Genomic DNA, 13,855 nt, shown 5'->3' on the forward strand with positions numbered 1-13,855 from the left:
ATTCTGACATTCATATAACAAAACATACACCTTTAAAAATACTAACGTTGTGAAACTATTGACATGGTAATTGATCATTAACGAATCCTAATGATGATTGTTCTTTCTATTTGAAAAACTGGTGTGTTCCTGTTAACATTATTGGACTGGTGTGTGTTCCTGTTAACATTATTGGACTGGTGTGTGTTCCTGTTAACATTATTGGACTGGTGTGTGTTCCTGTTAACATTATTGGACTGGTGTGTGTTCCTGTTAACATTATTGGACTGGTGTGTGTTCCTGTTAACATTATTGGACTGGTGTGTGTTCCTGTTAACAGTATTGGACTGGTGTGTGTTCCTGTTAACAGTATTGGACTGGGGTGTGTTCCTGTTAACATTATTGGACTGGTGTGTGTTCCTGCTAACATTATTGGACTGGTGTGTGTTCCTGCTAACATTATTGGACTGGTGTGTGTTCCTGTTAACATTATTGGACTGGTGTGTGTTCCTGTTAACATTATTGGACTGGTGTGTGTTCCTGCTAACATTATTGGACTGGTGTGTGTTCCTGCTAACATTATTGGACTGGTGTGTGTTCCTGTTAACATTATTGGACTGGGGTGTGTTCCTGTTAACAGTATTGGACTGGGGTGTGTTCCTGTTAACAGTATTGGACTGGGGTGTGTTCCTGTTAACATTATTAGACTGGTGTGTGTTCCTGTTAACATTATTGGACTGGTGTGTGTTCCTGTTAACAGGAACACACACCAGTCCAATAATGTTAACAGGAACACACACCAGTCCAATACTGTTAACAGGAACACACACCAGTCCAATAATGTTAACAGTATTGGACTGGTGTGTGTTCCTGTTTACAGTATTGGACTGGTGTGTGTTCCTGTTTACATTATTGGACTGGTGTGTGTTCCTGTTAACATTATTGGACTGGTGTGTGTTCCTGTTAACATTATTGGACTGGTGTGTGTTCCTGTTAACATTATTGGACTGGTGTGTGTTCCTGTTAACATTATTGGACTGGTGTGTGTTCCTGTTAACATTATTGGACTGGTGTGTGTTCCTGCTAACATTATTGGACTGGTGTGTGTTCCTGCTAACATTATTGGACTGGTGTGTGTTCCTGTTAACATTATTGGACTGGTGTGTGTTCCTGTTAACATTATTGGACTGGTGTGTGTTCCTGCTAACATTATTGGACTGGTGTGTGTTCCTGCTAACATTATTGGACTGGTGTGTGTTCCTGTTAACATTATTGGACTGGGGTGTGTTCCTGTTAACAGTATTGGACTGGGGTGTGTTCCTGTTAACAGTATTGGACTGGGGTGTGTTCCTGTTAACATTATTAGACTGGTGTGTGTTCCTGTTAACATTATTGGACTGGTGTGTGTTCCTGTTAACAGGAACACACACCAGTCCAATAATGTTAACAGGAACACACACCAGTCCAATACTGTTAACAGGAACACACACCAGTCCAATAATGTTAACAGTATTGGACTGGTGTGTGTTCCTGTTTACAGTATTGGACTGGTGTGTGTTCCTGTTTACATTATTGGACTGGTGTGTGTTCCTGTTAACATTATTGGACTGGTGTGTGTTCCTGTTAACATTATTGGACTGGTGTGTGTTCCTGTTAACATTATTGGACTGGTGTGTGTTCCTGTTAACATTATTGGACTGGTGTGTGTTCCTGTTAACATTATTGGACTGGTGTGTGTTCCTGTTAACATTATTGGACTGGTGTGTGTTCCTGTTAACATTATTGGACTGGTGTGTGTTCCTGTTAACAGTATTGGACTGGTGTGTGTTCCTGTTAACATTATTGGACTGGTGTGTGTTCCTGTTTACATTATTGGACTGGTGTGTGTTCCTGTTCTATAGTAGTTCACTAAACTACAGAGCATGTTGTCCGTGGAGGTTGTTGTCTCTGGCTCTTTTGATATCAGAATGGATAATAACAGGTTTGTGGTAATTTGAAAGGGATTGATCCAACTAAGGCCAGGAGTGTTTCCAATTCACATGACCCGACAAGAAAAACTCCAGTCATCTAGTCATAGCACAGATGAAAAGAGAAGCCATCTATAATAACATTTTGTCATGACCTACAAATAGGACCCAGAGTTTTACCCAACCAGGTCATGATCAGGAAAAACTACAGGCTCCAGAAAAAGACATATACATTTTGCCACACCACTTTTAAACCTGTGGTTCCATCTCTGCTGTGTTAACTGTCCTCTAGTGTAGGAGTCTCGATAGGAAGGTTAGGATGCTGTGTTATAACTGTCCTCTAGTGTAGGAGTCTCTACAGGAAGGTTAGGATGCTATGTTATAACTGTCCTCTAGTGTAGGAGTCTCAACAGGAAGGTTACAACCTCTGTGGTTCTTGTCGGCCCCGGCCAGCAGAGCATAGAAGATATGATAGTTCCTCTCTCCAGGGTTCTGTCTCACCACACGGTTCTTTTCAAGTAAATCTGAAGGTGTGAAGTTAAGGAGAACACAGACAGTGTGAGAGTGTGTGTGAGAGTGAGACACAGTGTTTTAGGGATACAGTCTATGATACATCCTCCCTGGATGTTCCCACTCTGGGAGAAGTGGAGCTGGATAAACTTCCCAAAGCGGGAAGAGTTGTTGTTGTACATCGTCTTGGCATTCCCAAACGCCTCCATGATGGGGCTGGAGAGAGACAGAGAGAGAGAGAGAGAGAGAGAGAGACAGAGAGAGAGAGACAGAGAGAGAGAGACAGAGAGAGAGACAGAGAGAGAGACAGAGAGAGAGACAGAGAGAGAGACAGAGAGAGAGACAGAGAGAGAGACAGAGAGAGAGACAGAGAGAGAGAGTGTTACAGGCTTTGGTTTTTCCAATTATGTTTTGAGGTTGGACTTTAGCACGTATAGCTCGTTAGCACATAGGGCGCACCGATTGGTGTCACCTCGTTAGTCAGTATGTGTTACACCTGTGCTGGCTTGTCCATCTCGTTAGTGGGAAGGTGTTTCACCTGTGCTGGCCCAGGTGTTATTTAAGAGTGTCTGGCCCACTGCTCCAGTTGACTTGATAGATGTGGAGGGTTAACTCCTTTAGTTGTCTTGATAGATGTGGAGGGTCAACTCCTTTAGTTGTCTTGATAGATGTGGAGGGTCAACTCCTTTAGTTGTCTTGAGAGATGTGGAGGGTCAACACCTCCAGTTGTCTTGATAGATGTGGAGGGTCAACTCCTCTAGTTGTCTTGATAGATGTGGAGGGTCAACTCCTTTAGTTGTCTTGATAGATGTGGAGGGTCAACTCCTTTAGTTGTCTTGATAGATGTGGAGGGTCAACTCCTTTAGTTGTCTTGAGAGATGTGGAGGGTCAACTCCTCTAGTTGTCTTGATAGATGTGGAGGGTCAACTCCTTTAGTTGTCTTGAGAGATGTGGAGGGTCAACATCTTTAGTTGTCTTGATAGATGTGGAGGGTCAACACCTCCAGTTGTCTTGATAGATGTGGAGGGTCAACACCTCCAGTTGTCTTGATAGATGTGGAGGGTCAACACCTCCAGTTGTCTTGATAGATGTGGAGGGTCAACACCTCCAGTTGTCTTGATAGATGTGGAGGGTAAACACCTCCAGTTGTCTTGATAGATGTGGAGGGTCACATCCTTTATCTGATTTCCCTGGTTTCGTTTTGCTCCACTTTTAGATTTACTTCCTGTCTTTAAATTGTGTGGTTTTTCCTTCTGTTTGTCTCTTCTTGGGTAAATGTAGTGGGCACTCATGGTGGGTGTCTTTTAGGTCCCAGTTGTTGTTGCTAGTTAACGTTCAGTGGACCCCCCCATAGTGTCTTTCAGAACCCCTCCTAACACCTGTTTGGTTTTGGTTGTTGTTGCTAGTTAACGTTCAGTGGACCCCCCCATAGTGTCTTTCAGAACCCCTCCTAACACCTGTTTGGTTTTGGTTGTTGTTGCTAGTTAACGTTCAGTGGACCCCCCATGAGTGTCTTTCAGAACCCCTCCTAACACCTGTTTGGTTTTGGTTGTTGTTGCTAGTTAACGTTCAGTGGACCCCCCATAGTGTCTTTCAGAACCCCTCCTAAGACCACACCTGTTTGGTTTTGGTTGTTGTTGCTAGTTAACGTTCAGTGGACCCCCCATGAGTGTCTTTCAGAACCCCTCCTAAGACCCCACCTGTTTGGTTTTGGTTGTTGTTGCTAGTTAACGTTCAGTGGACCCCCCATAGTGTCTTTCAGAACCCCTCCTAACACCTGTTTGGTTTTGGTTGTTGTTGCTAGTTAACGTTCAGTGGACCCCCCATAGTGTCTTTCAGAACCCCTTCTAACACCTGTTTGGTTTTGGTTGTTGTTGCTAGTTAACTTCCAGTGGACCCCCCATAGTGTCTTTCAGAACCCCTCCTAACACCTGTTTGGTTTTGGTTGTTGTTGCTAGTTAACGTTCAGTGGACCCCCCATAGTGTCTTTCAGAACCCCTCCTAAGAACCCACCTGTTTGGTTTTGGTTGTTGTTGCTAGTTAACGTTCAGTGGACCCCCCATAGTGTCTTTCAGAACCCCTCCTAACACCTGTTTGGTTTTGGTTGTTGTTGCTAGTTAACGTTCAGTGGACCCCCCATAGTGTCTTTCAGAACCCCTTCTAACACCTGTTTGGTTTTGGTTGTTGTTGCTAGTTAACTTCCAGTGGACCCCCCATAGTGTCTTTCAGAACCCCTCCTAACACCTGTTTGGTTTTGGTTGTTGTTGCTAGTTAACGTTCAGTGGACCCCCCCATAGTGTCTTTCAGAACCCCTCCTAAGAACCCACCTGTTTGGTTTTGGTTGTTGTTGCTAGTTAACGTTCAGTGGACCCCCCATAGTGTCTTTCAGAACCCCTCCTAACACCTGTTTGGTTTTGGTTGTTGTTGCTAGTTAACGTTCAGTGGACCCCCCATAGTGTCTTTCAGAACCCCTCCTAACACCTGTTTGGTTTTGGTTGTTGTTGCTAGTTAACGTTCAGTGGACCCCCCATAGTGTCTTTCAGAACCCCTCCTAACACCTGTTTGGTTTTGGTTGTTGTTGCTAGTTAACGTTCAGTGGACCCCCCATAGTGTCTTTCAGAACCCCTCCTAACACCTGTTTGGTTTTGGTTGTTGTTGCTAGTTAACGTTCAGTGGACCCCCCCCATAGTGTCTTTCAGAACCCCTCCTAAGACCCCACCTGTTTGGTTTTGGTTGTTGTTGCTAGTTAACGTTCAGTGGAACCCCCATAGTGTCTTTCAGAACCCCTCCTAACACCTGTTTGGTTTTGGTTGTTGTTGCTAGTTAACGTTCAGTGGACCCCCCATAGTGTCTTTCAGAACCCCTCCTAACACCTGTTTGGTTTTGGTTGTTGTTGCTAGTTAACGTTCAGTGGACCCCCCATGAGTGTCTTTCAGAACCCCTCCTAACACCTGTTTGGTTTTGGTTGTTGTTGCTAGTTAACGTTCAGTGGACCCCCCATGAGTGTCTTTCAGAACCCCTCCTAACACCTGTTTGGTTTTGGTTGTTGTTGCTAGTTAACGTTCAGTGGACCCCCCCATAGTGTCTTTCAGAACCCCTCCTAACACCTGTTTGGTTTTGGTTGTTGTTGCTAGTTAACGTTCAGTGGACCCCCGATAGTGTCTTTCAGAACCCCTCCTAACACCTGTTTGGTTTTGGTTGTTGTTGCTAGTTAACGTTCAGTGGACCCCCCCCATAGTGTCTTTCAGAACCCCTCCTAAGACCCCACCTGTTTGGTTTTGGTTGTTGTTGCTAGTTAACGTTCAGTGGAACCCCCATAGTGTCTTTCAGAACCCCTCCTAACACCTGTTTGGTTTTGGTTGTTGTTGCTAGTTAACGTTCAGTGGACCCCCGATAGTGTCTTTCAGAACCCCTCCTAACACCTGTTTGGTTTTGGTTGTTGTTGCTAGTTAACGTTCAGTGGACCCCCCATGAGTGTCTTTCAGAACCCCTCCTAACACCTGTTTGGTTTTGGTTGTTGTTGCTAGTTAACGTTCAGTGGACCCCCCATGAGTGTCTTTCAGAACCCCTCCTAACACCTGTTTGGTTTTGGTTGTTGTTGCTAGTTAACGTTCAGTGGACCCCCCATAGTGTCTTTCAGAACCCCTCCTAACACCTGTTTGGTTTTGGTTGTTGTTGCTAGTTAACGTTCAGTGGACCCCCCATAGTGTCTTTCAGAACCCCTCCTAACACCTGTTTGGTTTTGGTTGTTGTTGCTAGTTAACTTCCAGTGGACCCCCCATGAGTGTCTTTCAGAACCCCTCCTAAGACCCCACCTGTTTCGTTTTGGTTGTTGTTGCTAGTTAACGTTCAGTGGACCCCCCATGAGTGTCTTTCAGAACCCCTCCTAACACCTGTTTGGTTTTGGTTGTTGTTGCTAGTTAACGTTCAGTGGACCCCCCATGAGTGTCTTTCAGAACCCCTCCTAACACCTGTTTGGTTTTGGTTGTTGTTGCTAGTTAACGTTCAGTGGACCCCCCATAGTGTCTTTCAGAACCCCTCCTAACACCTGTTTGGTTTTGGTTGTTGTTGCTAGTTAACGTTCAGTGGACCCCCCCATAGTGTCTTTCAGAACCCCTCCTAAGACCCCACCTGTTTGGTTTTGGTTGTTGTTGCTAGTTAACGTTCAGTGGACCCCCCATAGTGTCTTTCAGAACCCCTCCTAACACCTGTTTGGTTTTGGTTGTTGTTGCTAGTTAACGTTCAGTGGACCCCCCCATAGTGTCTTTCAGAACCCCTTCTAACACCTGTTTGGTTTTGGTTGTTGTTGCTAGTTAACGTTCAGTGGACCCCCCATAGTGTCTTTCAGAACCCCTCCTAACACCTGTTTGGTTTTGGTTGTTGTTGCTAGTTAACGTTCAGTGGACCCCCCATAGTGTCTTTCAGAACCCCTCCTAACACCTGTTTGGTTTTGGTTGTTGTTGCTAGTTAACGTTCAGTGGACCCCCCATAGTGTCTTTCAGAACCCCTCCTAACACCTGTTTGGTTTTGGTTGTTGTTGCTAGTTAACGTTCAGTGGACCCCCCATAGTGTCTTTCAGAACCCCTCCTAACACCTGTTTGGTTTTGGTTGTTGTTGCTAGTTAACGTTCAGTGGACCCCCCCATAGTGTCTTTCAGAACCCCTCCTAACACCTGTTTGGTTTTGGTTGTTGTTGCTAGTTAACGTTCAGTGGACCCCCCATAGTGTCTTTCAGAACCCCTCCTAAGACCTGTTTGGTTTTGGTTGTTGTTGCTAGTTAACGTTCAGTGGACCCCCCATAGTGTCTTTCAGAACCCCTCCTAACACCTGTTTGGTTTTGGTTGTTGTTGCTAGTTAACGTTCAGTGGACCCCCCATGAGTGTCTTTCAGAACCCCTCCTAACACCTGTTTGGTTTTGGTTGTTGTTGCTAGTTAACGTTCAGTGGACCCCCCATAGTGTCTTTCAGAACCCCTCCTAACACCTGTTTGGTTTTGGTTGTTGTTGCTAGTTAACGTTCAGTGGACCCCCCATGAGTGTCTTTCAGAACCCCTCCTAACACCTGTTTGGTTTTGGTTGTTGTTGCTAGTTAACGTTCAGTGGACCCCCCATGAGTGTCTTTCAGAACCCCTCCTAACACCTGTTTGGTTTTGGTTGTTGTTGCTAGTTAACGTTCAGTGGACCCCCCATGAGTGTCTTTCAGAACCCCTCCTAACACCTGTTTGGTTTTGGTTGTTGTTGCTAGTTAACGTTCAGTGGACCCCCCATGAGTGTCTTTCAGAACCCCTCCTAACACCTGTTTGGTTTTGGTTGTTGTTGCTAGTTAACGTTCAGTGGACCCCCCATAGTGTCTTTCAGAACCCCTCCTAACACCTGTTTGGTTTTGGTTGTTGTTAGTGACTTCTTTGTTAGTTTTTGAGCAACATGTTTGTTTTTCTAGCTGGGGAACGTAACGAGAGACACACCGACCATCAGAACTGTATGGGTCATGGACGTCCATAGAATCAATCAGTTACCTGCTCTGGATAATGGCCTGCTCCACACGGGTGCTCCTCTCAGTGTGGGCTGTCCCGGCTGAGTTCTGTGACATCACAGACAGGAACTGGAGCAGCAGCTTGGTACTCTCGGTCTTCCCTGCTCCTGACTCTCCACTGGAGACAGACACAGACAGATATGACTCCATACCGTAGACAGACACAGACAGATATGACTCCATACCGGAGACAGATATGACTCCATACCGGAGACAGATATGACTCCATACCGGAGACAGATATGACTCCATACCTGAGACAGATATGACTCCATACCGGAGACAGATATGACTCCATACCGTAGACAGATATGACTCCATACCGTAGACAGACACAGACAGATATGACTCCATACTGGAGACAGATATGACTCCATACCGGAGACAGATATGACTCCATAATGGAGACAGATATGACTCCATACTGGAGACAGACACAGACAGATATGACTCCATACCAGAGACAGACACAGACAGATATGACTCCATACCGGAGACAGACACAGACAGATATGACTCCATACTGGAGACAGACACAGACAGATATGACTCCATACTGGAGACAGACACAGACAGATATGACTCCATACCGGAGACAGACACAGACAGATATGACTCCATACTGGAGACAGACAGATATGTCTCTATACTGGAGACAGACACAAACATATATGACTCTATATTGGAGACAGACACACACAGATATGACTCCATACCAGAGACAGACACACACACAGATATGACTCTATACTGGAGACAGACAGATATGACTCCATACCGGAGACAGACACAGACAGATATGACTCTATACTGGAGACAGACAGATATGACTCCATACCGGAGACAGACACACACAGATATGACTCCATACCAGAGACAGACACACACAGATATGACTCCATACCGGAGACAGACACAGACAGATATGACTCTATACTGGAGACAGACAGATATGACTCTATTCTGGAGACAGACAGATATGACTCTATTCTGGAGACAGACACAGACAGATGACTGTATAGCGGAGACAGACACAGACAGATATGACTCTATACCGGAGACAGACACAGACAGATATGACTCCATACCGGAGACAGACACAGACAGATATGACTCCATACCGGAGACAGACACAGACAGATATGACTCTATACCGGAGACAGACACAGACAGATATGACTCTATACCGGAGACAGACACAGACAGATATGACTCCATACCGGAGACAGACACAGACAGATATGACTCTATACCGGAGACAGACACAGACAGATATGACTCCATACCGGAGACAGACAGATATGACTCCATACCGGAGACAGACAGATATGACTCCATACCAGAGACAGACACAGACAGATATGACTCCATACCGGAGACAGACAGATATGACTCCATACCGGAGACAGACAGATATGACTCCATACCGGAGACAGACAGATATGACTCCATACCGGAGACAGACAGATATGACTCTATACCGGAGACAGACACAGACAGATATGACTCCATACCGGAGACAGACACAGACAGATATGACTCTATACCGGAGACAGACATATGACTCCATACCGGAGACAGACTCAGACAGATATGACTCTATACCGGAGACAGACAGATATGACTCCATACCGGAGACAGACAGATATGACTCCATACCGGAGACAGACAGATATGACTCCATACCGGAGACAGACAGATATGACTCCATACCAGAGACAGACACAGACAGATATGACTCTATACCGGAGACAGACACAGAGCATTTGGAAAGTATTCAGACTCCTTGACCAAATCCACATTTTGCTACGTTACAGCCTTGTTCTAAAATGGATTCAATTGTTTTTTCCCCCTCAATCTACACACAATACCCCATAATGACATCACAATACCCCATAATGACATCACAATACCCCATAATGACAAAACAAAAACAGGTTTTTAGAAATGTTTAAAAATGTATTAAAGAATCAGAAAGCTTATTTACATAAGTATTCAGACCCTTTGCTATGAGAAATTGAGCTCAGGTGCATCCTGTTTCCATTGATCACCCTTGAGTTGTTTCTTCAACTTGATTGGAGTCCACCTGTGGTAAATTCAATTGATTGGACATGATTTGGAAAGGCACACACCTGTCTATATAAGGTCCCACAGTTGACAGTGCATGTCAGAGCAAAAATCAAGCCATGAGGTCGAAGGAATTGTCTGTAGAGCTCAGAGGCAGGATTGTGTCGAGGCACAGATCTGGGGAAGGGTACCAAAACATTTCTGCAGCATTGAAGGTCCCCAAGAACACAGTGGCCTCCATCATTCTGAAATGGAAGAAGTTTGGAACCACCAAGACTCTTCCTAGAGCTGGCCGCCTGGGAGAAAGGCCTTGGTCAGGGAGGTGAACAGAGCTCCAGAGTTCCTCTGTGTGTGGAGATGGTTGTCCTTCTGGAAGGCTCCCCCATCTCTGAAGCACTCCACAAATCAGGCCTTCATGGTAGAGTGGCCAGACTCCTCAGTAAAAGGCACATAACAGCCCGCTTGGAGTTTGACAAAAGGCACCCAAAGGTGGTCTCTGGTCTGATGAAATCAAGATTGAACTCTTTGGTCTGAATGCCAAGCGTCACGTCTGGAGGAAATCTGGCACCATCCCTACGGTGAAGCATGGTGGTGAGAGCATGATGCTGTGGGGATGTTTTTCAGCGGCAGGGACTGGGAGACTAGTCAGGATTGAGGGAAAGATGAACAGAGCAAAGTTCAGACAGATCCTTGATGAAAACCTGCTTGAGAGTGCTCAGGACCTCAGAATGGGGCGAAGGTTCACCTTCCAACAGGACAACGACCCTAAGCACACAGCCAAGACAACGCAGGAGTGGCTTCGGGACAAGTCCCTGAATGTCCTTGAGTGGCCCAGCCAGAGCCTGGACTTGAACCCAATTGAACATCTCTGGAGAGACCTGAAAATAGCTGTGCAGCAACGCTCCCCATCCAACCTGACAGAGCTTGAGAGGATCTGCAGAGAAGAATGGGAGAAGCTCCCCAAATACAGGTGTACCAAGCTTGTAACGTCGTACCCAAGAAGATTTGAGGCTGTACTGAGTGAAGGGTCTGAATACTTATGTAAATGTAATATTTCAGTTTTTGCGAACATTTCCAAAAACCTGTTTTCGCTTTGTCATTACGGGGTATTGTGATGTCATTACGGGGTATTGTGATGTCATTACGGGGTATTGTGATGTCATTACGGGGTATTGTTTGTATAATATAACATCTCTCTTCAATATGAGGCTCCAATCCTGCATTACGAACATACATTACATGTGACAAAATGTATTAAAAAAAAGACCATGTATTAAAACTACGTATTGGAGTCTAGTCTCCTGTGACTACAGTAGCTCCTAGTTAATGCTATGTCCCCAAGGCCCTGGTGAACTGACCTGATGAGAACACACTGGCTGTCGTGTCTCTTCCAGAGACAGCGGTAACACTCGTTGGCCACAGCGAAGATATGAGGGGGCAGCTCTCCCAGGTGGTGTCTACTATACAGGTCTACTGCTGCTGGGTCATACAGATCTGGGATCTGCTTGTAGGGGTTCACCGCTGCTAGGATAGAGCCTATGTTGGTCTGAGACAGGGAAGACAGGATATGAGACAGTGGAGAGAGGAGGAGAAGGGAGCCAAGAAGGAGCCACCTGTCTCCTTTAACAGCCGGGCAACGGCACACATTTCAGCAAATAAAACGCATGTTTAAAATAAAACGACAGGTCGGAATTCATTGTTTTACAATTTTACCATGAATTGTTTGAGGTTTGATGTGTTACATTAAATAATTCAGTAATGACTCCAAAAAAATTGCAATAATCCGTTTTTAAATCGTGTCTTACATACAGTAGATAATGTCTGTCTGGGAGGGTTGGACTATAACAGTATCTTACATAGATAATGTCTGTCTGGGAGGGTTGGACTATAACACTGTCTTACATAGATAATGTCTGTCTGGGAGGGTTGGACTATAACACTGTCTTACATAGATAATGTCTGTCTGGGAGGGTTGGACTATAACACTGTCTTACATACAGTGGATAATGTCTGTCTGGGAGGGTTGGACTATAACACTGTCTTACATAGATAATGTCTGTCTGGGAGGGTTGGACTATAACACTGTCTTACATAGATAATGTCTGTCTGGGAGGGTTGGACTATAACACTGTCTTACATACAGTGGATAATGTCTGTCTGGGAGGGTTGGACTATAACACTGTCTTACATACATAATGTCTGTCTGGGAGGGTTGGACTATAACAGTATCTTACATAGATAATGTCTGTCTGGGAGGGTTGGACTATAACAGTATCTTACATAGATAATGTCTGTCTGGGAGGGTTGGACTATAACAGTATCTTACATAGATAATGTCTGTCTGGGAGGGTTGGACTATAGCACTGTCTTACATAGATAATGTCTGTCTGGGAGGGTTGGACTATAACACTGTCTTACATAGATAATGCCTGTCTGGGAGGGTTGGACTATAACACTGTCTTACATAGATAATAGATAATGTCTGTCTGGGAGGGTTGGACTATAACACTGTCTTACATAGATAATGCCTGTCTGGGAGGGTTGGACTATAGCACTGTCTTACATAGATAATGTCTGTCTGGGAGGGTTGGACTATAACACTGTCTTACATAGATAATGCCTGTCTGGGAGGGTTGGACTATAACACTGTCTTACATAGATAATAGATAATGTCTGTCTGGGAGGGTTGGACTATAACACTGTCTTACATAGATAATGTCTGTCTGGGAGGGTTGGACTATAGCACTGTCTTACATAGATAATGTCTGTCTGGGAGGGTTGGACTATAGCACTGTCTTACATAGATAATGTCTGTCTGGGAGGGTTGGACTATAACACTGTCTTACATAGATAATGTCTGTCTGGGAGGGTTGGACTATAACAGTATCTTACATAGATAATGTCTGTCTGGGAGGGTTGGACTATAACAGTATCTTACATAGATGCAGTCCTTCTGGTAGCGCAGGTAAAGGTTGTACATTATGGCAGCCTCATGTAGTTCTGCCAGAGTAGACATGTCCTCTACTCCATTAATACTGGTGGGGTGCATAGGAAACACCTCGTCTCTGCTCAGCTCCCCCTGCTGCAGGTACATCACCTGAAACACAGAGACACGACAGGTAGTTAGTTTTACTGCTGCAGGTCCATCACCTGAGACAAGTTCTCCACAGCCTCCCTCCCCTCACTGTCCAACTCTCTCCTCAGCCTCCCTGTCCGACTCTCTCCTCAGCCTCCCTGTCCGACTCTCTCCTCAGCCTCCCTGTCCGACTCTCTCCTCAGCCTCCCTGTCCGACTCTCTCCTCAGCCTCCCTGTCCGACTCTCTCCTCAGCCTCCCTGTCCGACTCTCTCCTCAGCCTCCCTGTCCGACTCTCTCCTCAGCCTCCCTGTCCGACTCTCTCCTCAGCCTCCCTGTCCGACTCTCTCCTCAGCCTCCCTGTCCGACTCTCTCCTCAGCCTCCCTGTCCGACTCTCTCCTCAGCCTCCCTGTCCGACTCTCTCCTCAGCCTCCCTGTCCGACTCTCTCCTCAGCCTCCCTGTCCGACTCTCTCCTCAGCCTCCCTGTCCGACTCTCTCCTCAGCCTCCCTGTCCGACTCCCTCCTCAGCTTCCATTCCCTCCCTCAGCTCCCTCCTCGGCCTCCCCGTCCAGCTCCCTCCTCGGCCTCCCCGTCCAGCTCCCTCCTCGGCCTCCCCGTCCAGCTCCCTCCTCGGCCTCCCCGTCCAGCTCCCTCCTCGGCCTCCCCGTCCAGCTCTCTCCTCAGCTTCCCTCCTCAGCCTCCCCGTCCAACTCTCTCCTCAGCTTC

The 13,855-nt window shown here is 46.0% G+C and overlaps 1 protein-coding gene across 4 annotated transcripts in view; it reads right to left on the reverse strand.

Moving 5' to 3' along the window:
• Positions 1–13,855, reverse strand: part of LOC110502201 (unconventional myosin-X) — a 270,516-nt gene that overhangs the window by 218,494 nt on the left and 38,167 nt on the right. For all 4 annotated transcript variants that reach the window (XR_016490707.1, XM_090216354.1, XM_090216352.1 and 1 more), the window contains exons 3-7: positions 12,992–13,150; positions 11,412–11,599; positions 7,970–8,104; positions 2,548–2,672; positions 2,372–2,470 (exon numbers count right to left, since the gene is read on the reverse strand). Coding sequence is in view for 3 of the 4 variants with exons in the window: in XM_090216354.1 (XP_090072480.1) it covers positions 2,372–2,470; positions 2,548–2,672; positions 7,970–8,104; positions 11,412–11,599; positions 12,992–13,150 (706 nt within the window). In the remaining variant the exon portion in view is untranslated. The remainder of the gene's footprint in view (positions 1–2,371; positions 2,471–2,547; positions 2,673–7,969; positions 8,105–11,411; positions 11,600–12,991; positions 13,151–13,855) is intronic.

Source organism: Oncorhynchus mykiss, chromosome 22 (genome assembly GCF_057628025.1).
Source record: "Oncorhynchus mykiss isolate SJ-2025 chromosome 22, ASM5762802v1, whole genome shotgun sequence".
Classification (NCBI taxonomy): domain Eukaryota; kingdom Metazoa; phylum Chordata; class Actinopteri; order Salmoniformes; family Salmonidae; genus Oncorhynchus; species Oncorhynchus mykiss.